The sequence below is a fragment of the Guillardia theta genome (genome assembly GCF_000315625.1).
Source record: "Guillardia theta CCMP2712 unplaced genomic scaffold GUITHscaffold_33, whole genome shotgun sequence".
Lineage (NCBI taxonomy): Eukaryota > Cryptophyceae > Pyrenomonadales > Geminigeraceae > Guillardia > Guillardia theta.
The window spans coordinates 349,707-358,779 of record NW_005434641.1 but is presented as its reverse complement, the minus strand read 5'-3'; the positions used below and the strand labels follow the sequence as shown (position 1 = coordinate 358,779).

The window sequence follows — 9,073 nt, the reverse complement described above, 5'->3', positions numbered from 1 at the left end:
TCCCCTCCCTCCTTCGCCTCCCTCCTTCGCTCCCTCCCTCCCTTCCTCCTTCTCCTCTCCTCTCCTCTCCTCTCCTCTCCCTTCTCATCCACGTTTTCTTCCCTTGCCCTCCGTCCACCCGGACTCCCCTCCTCCCTCCTTTCCTTGCTTCACTCTTCCACCCATCCACACACCAACATCCCTCCGCGCTCTCCTTCTGTATTCTTTCGTACTTTCTTTCTCCTTCTGACTCACCTGCATGTGTTCAAATTCTTCAACATGCAGCTTTAACTCTGTTCTGATTGTGTCCCGCCTCATCCTCTGAGCTTCTCGTCCTTGTCTTCTCCTTCGTCTGATGAAACCTCGCTTTCCTCGCTCGCCTCCTTCGACTCTCTTGTTTTCTCACAGGAATTGACTCCTTGTCTGTAGCCACAGCGACGCTTCTCCTCCTCCTCCTCCCCTTGTCTTGGAGCTAGCTCTACCGCAGGAGGTGCGACCATAAGGCAGCTATCAGCCACTGACAACCTCGAAGGAGTCCGGCACGGGCGAGCTTGCCTCCTCCCGCGCCTCGCCTGACTATCAGCGAACTTCCTCCCTCCTCTCCTCGGTCGTCCTTGTGCCCCCCCACCCCCTCTTCCTGCTCTGACAAGCTGCAGGCCTGCCGGACGTCCGGGTGTGCCGAAGATGAGCTCGGGATGCCAGCACGGCCAAGGGACCGGAGGGTCTCTGGGTCAAGGAGGGAGGCAGGAGATGCGAGGAAGAAGAAGGAGCTGGAGAAGGTTTCTGTCTTTGCTCCCTCCTTGAACAGTGTTCTCACTTCATGCCCGTTAGATCCGAAAGCTCAAGTTGGCGAACGCGCGACTGGTGAGGGAGAGGATGAGGGAGGGGGAGGGGGGTAGGAGGATGAGGGAGGGGGGGAATAGGAGGATGAGGGAGGGGGGGGATAGGATGAGGGAGGGGGGGGAATAGGAGGATGAGGGAGGGGGGGGAATAGGAGGATGAGGGAGGGGGGGGGATAGGAGGATGAGGGAGGGGGGGATAAGAGGATGAGGGAGGGGGGGGGGGATATGAGGGTGCGATTGGACCTCTTTCTTCTCAGAGATTGTGACAGGAACACGTTAATGCGGCGTTGGAGCACCACTTGCGACAGGTGAGGTTAATGGCGATGATGACGAGGTGGAGGTGGTGGTGTTTCAGGAGATGTGAATGAGGAGCGATGGTAGAAGTGGTGGTGGAGGAGGAGCTGATATGGAGCAGGAGCAGCAACGTCGTTCATACCGAGAAATGAGAATGCTGGGCGGCAAGGCTCAGAGGTGCAGGAGGAGGAGGAGGAGGAGGAGGAGGAGGAGGAGGAGGAGGAGTGCTGTGATCGGAAGAGGTGCAGGTTGCAAGGAGAGATCTTGCAGCTGGTAGCTCCCCTCGACGCCTCCTCCCGTTGGTATCAGTCCCTTCCTCACTCTGAAAGACGCGCCATGCAGCACGTTCTCAAGGAGGAGATGACGCGGCAGAGCCTTCAGGAGGTGTTGTCCTCGCTCTACTCCGTCCCTGTCCTCCTCCTCTCTCTCCCCTTCTCCGTGTTGTGATCCCTCTCCTCCTCCCCTCTCCTTTCCTCCTGTCTTTTTCTCCTCTCACGTTGTCAGCAGGTGGGGCAAATCCTCGAGCGAAGGGAGGCCAAGGTAGCCGGGTGAGTGTCGGGCTAGCAGTCACGCCATGGCAGGAGCGGCGTCGTCATCCTCCCCCGTCGTCATCCTAGACCTCGCCCCTGCCGTCACCTCAGCTCTCCGCATGCTTGTGCTCAATGAACCTCGCGATCGCTTCCGCCACCGCGTGCTGGCTAAGAGCGCTGAGCTCATAGTCTCTCTCACCTGCTCCTCGTATCAGTTCCCTTCTCCTCTCCTCGTCGCCACGTCCACCCCCACACCACACGCACCAGCGAGGATGCGAGTGTGTTGTAGGCACGAGGAGGGTGCGTCAGCGGGAGCATGGAGCAGCGACCGGATCATCCTTGACCTTGCGTGAGCGAGACAGCAACGAGAGGTCGCGCATACCTTGAGGCCTCGGCGCGGGAGGAGGGGAGGAAGCGGTGCGGAACTCCCTGGTGGAGGAGGAAGCGCTTCTGTGACTGCGTGACTGGTCGATCCTCCAGACTCCGGATGCCGGACGAGGGTCGCATCAGACGCTCCTCCTGCTTCCTCCCTCCATCCCTCCGCCCGTGAGCTCTCTCCGTCCCTCCCTCGTCCTTCTCGCTCCTCAGCTTCCCTCCCTTATGTCGCCGCCCCTCCCATTTGCCTCGTGCCTCCTCCACCTCCCGCGAGCTTCGTCGATCGTCACCAGTTCCACCAACTTCTTCCCCTCTCCTCCTCCTGCTCTCTTGCCCATTGAATTCTCCAAGGCTCTCGGCCCTTCGGCTTCTCACTAGCACGATCGGAGTGCCGGCCAGGGCGGTGAGAGCATCGTGGGAGGGAGGAAACATCCTCCGTGTTTCTTTACCTTCTTCCTCCCTCTTCCCTTCCTCCCTCTTCCTTTCCTCCCTCTTCCCTTCCTCCCTCTTCCTTTCCTCCCTCTTCCCGGCATCTTCTCGAGGGGCAGAGGCTGGCTCACCTTCCTGGGTACCTTTCTGTCTCTTCTGTTCGAGGAATTCGTTGACTTCCTCCGTGGGCTCTTGAGACCTTCTCGCCTCCTGCTCGTCTGCGATCCTGCCCTTCTCCTCCTCCTCCTCCTCCTCCTCTTTTAGCTCTTCCATGCTCTTCAGGAGCTCCTCTACTTTTCCATCCTCCCGCCTCGAAGACGTCCAGCTGTTGCCTTCTCCTTCTGCTGCCTGGCCTCTGAAGCCTCGCACGAACTCGTCCGGCTCCATCGCCTCCTCCTCTCCCACTGCGTCTCCTCTCCTTGCGGAGTTGGCAGGGCGAGGGAGGAAGTCGAGGACTAGTTTGATCCTGCCTCCGGCTCCCTTCCACTGGAGAGGGGCGGAAAGAGGAAACCATCCCTCGCAGATGCAGCTCTCCCCGGAGGAGGACACACCTCTGCGCCTGAGGATCGCGTCCTCCAGCACGATACGAACGTCCCCGAGGAACGCATGCTCGTCTACGGCCTCGCGGAAGTCGAAGACGCGCAGGAGGAGGTCGGTGGGGCAGCGGCGGAGGGGGAGCAGGAAAGTCTCCTGCCACTCCGGCTCAGCCGTCTTGGAGCACATGGCGGTACTGCGGTAGGAGGTGTGGAGGACGAGGCTGCAGTAGGGGTTGAGCTTCCTCAGGCGGCTCTCGTTGGGCAGCCCCCGTGCCCCCTCCACCTTGACGCAGAGACGACCGATGTCCTCCTCCTCCTCCGCCTTCCTCCCCCTCCCCTTGGCTTTCTCCAGCCACAGCAGGTAGAGCGCCTTGAACCTCTTCTTGGTGACGTGCTGGGATAGCAGGACGTTGTGCCCGCTCGACTTTTTGGCCTTGCGGAGCGACTCGATGACGATGGCGGCCGAGAGGTTGACCAGGAAGAAGCTCGTGAGGACTGAGAAGAGAGGGATGACGAACTTGGACAGGTTGCTGCTCTAGCGTTAGACTCCCCCTCCTCAGCTTCCTATTCCTCCTTCTCTTCCTCCCCCTCCTCCTCCTCCTCCCCCTCCTCCCCCTCCTCCTCCTCCTCCTCCTCTCTTCTGACCTTCCACACGTCTCGTCGCACGTCACTTCTACTTCACGCCCCCAAGACCAGCTGATGCAGCTCATCACTCCTGCTGCCTGCAGCTGCTTTGCCTCCTCCTTCGACAAGCAGCCTGGTAGCGCCTGCCAAGTCTTCAGGAGGAGGAGGAGGAGCAGGAGGAGGAGGAGGAGGAGCAGGAGCAGGAGGAGCAGGAGCAGGAGCAGGAGCAGGAGCAGCATGAGCAGGAGAAGCAGCAGGAGCCATCTCACCTCTTGTGCCTTTACCATCCAGTCTTCCTGCTCGGCCGCTGGTGCCCCCATCCATTTCTTCAAGGCTGCGATCGCCTCCTCCGTCGCGTTTCTTGCTCGCGGGTAGTCGCGGTGGACATGCCCTGTCCTCTCCATGATGTCGACCCACCCGTCTCCCGTGCTCATCCTCAGCAGCGTCAGGAGGGAGGTTGGCACCGAGCGGAAGTTTGAGCGCTGGAGGCTGGCGGAGGGGTCGGTCAGATGGCAGCGGACGGCGAGGAGGCCGGGGAGGTCGCGATCAGTCTGCTCGCAGAGGTGAGCGAAGGAGGAGGAGGCCATGACGGCGGAGGTGTAGAGGAGGACGAAGCTGAAGCCCACGAGCGTGAGGAGCTGGGAGGAGCCGGAGGAAAGCGCCTGCATGACCGCAGGCTCCACCTTGAGGATCCGCAGACTCCGGAGGATCCTGAGGCTACGGAGGATCTGAGGGCGGAGGGGGAGGCTGGCGCTGAAGGAGGAGGAGTCGAGGACGAGGCCGAGGAGGGAGGAGATGCTGATGACGCAGTCGAGGAGGTTCCAGGGAGACTGGAAGAAGCCTCGAGGATGGAAGGCGAGGAGGCGGCAGACGAGCTCGACGCTGAAGAGGAAGGAGAAGAAGAAGCTGGTGACAGTAACGAGCTGCGCCTGCCAAGAGGAGAGCTTGTGGGTCTCGAGGACGGAGAGAACGACGCAGGAGGAGACAGAGAGGAGGACGACTCGCTCTGAGAGCCGCCCCCAGAAGAAGTTGTAAAGTCTTCTACGGGAGGGATGCGAGGGCTGGATCATCACCAGCGGGAGATCTTCTCTCCTCACCCGCGTCGCTCGCATGCTCCCGTCCTCCCCCGCCCTCACCGTCACGTTCGCCTCGAACTGCTCTGTCGTCACCTTCACCAGCTGATTCTCAGCTCGTAGGCGATGCCGCAGACGCCTGCGGGCCTGCTGGGAGCGGTGGGTCTCCGACTGGGAGTAGGAGCGAGCGAGGATGGCGAGGAAGAGGTTGGAGAAGATGAGCTTGCCGCAGAGGATGAGGAGGAGGAAGAAGCCGAAGAAGCCCTCGCTGTGCCGCTCCCACGGCCCGCTATCCTCCCCGCTCGAGTCGATCGCCTCTGACAGGATCGCGTTCCACTGGTCTCCCGAGGAGGCGCTGAGGACGGTGACGAGCGCGGGTCCGATCCAGTCAGAGTTGAAGGGTCTGGCCCGCCATGTTCGTCTGGTCTTGTCTGCCGCGACCCCCTCGCAGTCTCTCCGCGCGAAGACGCTGCCGTCACTGCAGGCCCCCATCTTGCCGCTCAGCAGCTGGACGAGGAAGACAGCGAAGATGAGGATGGCGAGGAGGTAGAGGAGGAGAGAGGAGGAGAGCGCGAGGAAAGAGTGCAGGATGCTGCGACCGAACCGGCGGAGAGTCTCGGCGCTTCGGAGGAGGCGGAGTGGACGGAGGGATCGCAGGGATCGCAGGCCGACAAGGAGGGTGGCAAGAGCGGCAGCGTCGGGGGCGGTGCGGAGGAAAAGAATGATCAAGGTGTCTGCGACGCTGATGACGGCGATGGCGAAGTCGAACCTGTTCCAGGGGTCGCCGAGGTAGACGCGAAGACCCTTCCATAGGACGAGGACAAGAACCTCCAGGAGGAAGAAGGCGGTGAAGAAGAACTGAAGGCTATCGATGATCTCTCGCTCTGTTCCCACGCGAGCAGGAACGTCGTAGCCCAGAGTCGCTGCGTTGACGAGGATGATGAGGGAAGAGAGGACGTGAAAGGATCTGCTGCCTCCTACTCGTCGGGCGAGCAGGCGCAAGGAGCTGGAGCGAGCGAGGCCGAGGGAGGAGGAGGCGACAGTGAGCATGTCCTTGAAGCGGAGGAGGACGACGACCTTGTCCATGCTGCTCTTCTGCTGCTCGTCGTACCAGACGTTGTTCGCCCCCCGCGGTCTCTTCCTCTTCTCCTCCTCCAGCTTGTCGCATCGATCTCGGATCACCTCCACTGCCGCATCGATGTGCGCAGAGAGCGCTTGCTCGACAGCAACGCGATGCTCAACGTCCCGGAAGAAGGCCACCAGCTCCCTACTGCTGCATCGCTGCAGATCCAGGTCCCGGATATTGAGCTTCTTCTTCTGCACAGGAGGAGGACGGAGCGAGTGCAGCCACCTGCTCGCAGCTGCTCCCTGCTCACTGACCCAGAGGAGCGAGCGAGCGACGGCTGCTGAGCAGACGCGGAGGTTGACGACGGGGAGGAAGATTTCCTGCAGGGACTGGAAGGGGTGGAGGTGGGAGATGTCGACAGGAAGCCAGTAGCACGCGGTCTCTCGGAGCTCCTTCCTCATCTCCTCTGAGTGCGTCGGGGCTGCCACTGGATATTTGCGATGATACTTAGCTTCCTCCTCCTCCTCCTCCTCCTCCTCCTCCTCCTCCTCCTGCGCCGCCTCCTCCTCTTGCTTCTTCACTCCTGGCTTCATCCTTTCATCCTTGGGCACATAGTGGCTGCTGAAATGCCCAGGCAGCTTCCTCCCCTCCAGCACCCAGCGCTGTCCGTTGGCCCACACGAGGATGCTGCCTCCGTCGAAGAGCTTCGCGTACATCCTCGTCTTCATCTGATTCTTCTGCCCCAGGTACGCGTGCAGCCCCGTCCTGTCCATCGTCAGCTTCCCCCGCACTGGCGTCCACCCGCGACGAGGAGAGATGATGTCGAAGTTTCTCGCCCCCTTCCTGTGCAGGATGACAACTAGCTCAGCTGCCTCCGAGCTGGACTCCCTGCTGCCGTCTTGGTAGAGGATGGACCACATGCCCCCAATGTGAACTTCGCTCTGCTGCTCCTTGGCGTCCTCGCGCTGCTTCCTCCTCGCCTCCTGCTGGTGCACGAGGTTCATCCGCACGTAGAAGAGGGAGGTGAAGACAGCTGACAGCACGCGAGCCAGCACGAGGAGGCTCAAGACGTACAGGTAGGCGATCGCTCCTGTCGCCGACGCCGCGTCAGATCAGCAAGGGGGAGGTAGAAGGGCCAGGATAAAGATATTGATCAGCAAAGAACAAATGCGGGGAAAGGAGGGGAAGGATAAAGAGAGCTTGGAGGTGGACGAGCTAGAGAAAGAGGATCGAGCAGTTCTAGTAGCAGGAGGAGGAGGAGGAGGAGGAGGAGGAGCTAGGAGGAAGAGCGAGTAGTGTTTTGGTAGCAGGAGGAGGAGGAGGGGCGAGAGAACCTGAATCTTGTGTGAGTTGCAGTAAGACATTCCAGCGGTTGCCGAAGACAATCTGAGTTGTCGTCCTCAAAGAAGAGATCCAAGACTCGAAGTTGTCCAAGTCTGGGACTGAAAACTGCACGCTAGGCAGCACTCCTCCTCCTCCTCCTCCTTCTTCTCCTCCTCCTCCGTCAAGGCTGACTTCGATCTTGGTGAACTCCCTGACACGAAAGAAGGAGGAGACGAGGGAGACGTTGATGCGGTCAGGGAGACGATAGTCCTGGGGGGGCTGCTGACTGACCTCTGCGATCGCCCGAAGGCCTGGGAGGAGGGAGGAGGAGGAGGGAGAAGGATCGCGGATGTAGAGACGCGAGCCAGGGATGATGATGGGGGGAGGAGAGAGGAGGATCTTCCCCGCGAAGAGGTGCATGCCCATGAGAGCGAAGGTGAAGATGAAGAGGAAGAAGAGGAGGACGGCACCCCACGACTGCTTCAGCACGTCGAGGATCTGTAGCGAAATGGTCTGCAGCGTTGGGACCCTGCGGAGAAGGCGGAAGATGCGGAGGACGCGGAAGGCGCGGAGAGCCTGGACGCCAGAGGTGGAGTCGGTGCAGGAGGAGGAGAAGTCGTTGGAAGAGAGGCGGTTAGTGTTGCAGGAGAGTAGGATCCCAACCTGAACGATCTGCGGCAGAGCTCAAGAGCGCGTGGGGCGGGGGGGATGCGAGAGAGTGAGCGGAGAGATGAAGAGTGAGAGGACGGAGGAAAGGAGAAAGAGAGGAGAAGAGAGGAGGAGAAGGAGGTAGAGGAGGACGGAGGGATTGGAGATGAGGAGGGGGGTGAAGGAGGGGAGCGGGAGGGAGGAGGAGGAGAGAAGTACCTCAGACAGTGAGACAACGGCGACGCTGAAGTCGAAGAAGTTGCCGAGGGAGAGGAAGTACTTGAATCCCAGCCCGACGAGCTTGATCGCCGCCTCCAGGGTGAAGGCAGCCGTGCAGAAGAGGAGGAGGGCCTCCACGACGGTGGAGTAGAGGAGCCAGGAGCGCTGGTTGTCGGGGGAGCAGCGGAAGAGCGAGCCGAGCGCGGAGTCGCACGTCCCTTGAAGACTCATGAGCACTACCGACAAGCACACCAGCGCCACCATGACGCTCTCGAGCCCCTCGGACAAGGCCAGCTGCTGCATCAGCTGGGAGAAGGAGACTTGCTCGGCCTGCAGCTTCTTGGCCCTCGCCATCTTCGCCTTCTTCTTGATGCTCAGCTGCATCCCCGAGCTGGGGTGCTGCTGTCCGGAGATCTCGGCCCGGACCTGCATGGCGAGCTTCTGCTGGAGGAGGAGGTCGCACCAGGCGTTCCATGCCCCCAGCAGCTCTGCGTGCCTCCAGCGGGCGACGGCCCAGTCGAAGATCTCCCTCCTGTCTAGAATGCGCTCCTTCATGGTCCGCAGAATCATCTTCTGCCGTTGGTACCTGACGCGCCTGTCAGAAGGAGCAGCAGCAGTGGGGCAAAGAAGGAAAGCAGGAAGAGCAGGAGGAGCAGAATCTGAAGGATCAGAGCAGCAGCAGCAGCAGCAGCGGGAGGAGGAGGAAGAAGGAACAGGCAGGAGGAGGGGGAGGAAGAGCAGGAAGAGCAGGAGGAGCAGGATGGCGTGAAGGCTGCTTGCCAGTGGGCCTTCCACTTCTGAAACCCCTGATGCATCTTGATCCTCCTCCACTGCATGATGACCCGGCGAGCCTTCTCAGTCAACTTGTCGTTCTGCATCTTCTCGAACTGTGGACTGTGAGGACGAAAGAAGCAAGAGGAGGGAAGGGAGAACAGCAGGAGGGGAGAGGAGAGAGCAGGAGGTGAGAAGGGGAAGAGGAGGAAGAGCAATACGTGGAGGACAAATAAGACCAGTAGGAGGAGGGAGGAGGAGGATGAGGATGAGGAGGAGGAGGAGGAGGAGGAGGAGGAGGAGGAGGAGGAGGACAAGAGGAGGGGAACAAGGAAGGAAGTTTCTGCAGAACGACCAAACTGAC

The 9,073-nt window shown here is 60.9% G+C and overlaps 1 protein-coding gene across 1 annotated transcript in view; it reads right to left on the bottom strand.

Moving 5' to 3' along the window:
- Positions 1-1,752: 1,752 nt before the first annotated feature.
- The window catches only part of GUITHDRAFT_138693 (hypothetical protein), a gene marked incomplete at both ends in the record, with an annotated part of 10,953 nt that continues 3,632 nt past the window's right edge, over positions 1,753-9,073 (bottom strand). The window contains 8 exons of the mRNA XM_005832778.1: positions 1,753-1,844; positions 1,910-1,989; positions 2,028-3,515; positions 3,631-3,752; positions 3,879-6,838; positions 7,083-7,734; positions 7,939-8,524; positions 8,734-8,825. Of these exons, the coding sequence (XP_005832835.1) occupies positions 1,753-1,844; positions 1,910-1,989; positions 2,028-3,515; positions 3,631-3,752; positions 3,879-6,838; positions 7,083-7,734; positions 7,939-8,524; positions 8,734-8,825 (6,072 nt within the window). The remainder of the gene's footprint in view (positions 1,845-1,909; positions 1,990-2,027; positions 3,516-3,630; positions 3,753-3,878; positions 6,839-7,082; positions 7,735-7,938; positions 8,525-8,733; positions 8,826-9,073) is intronic.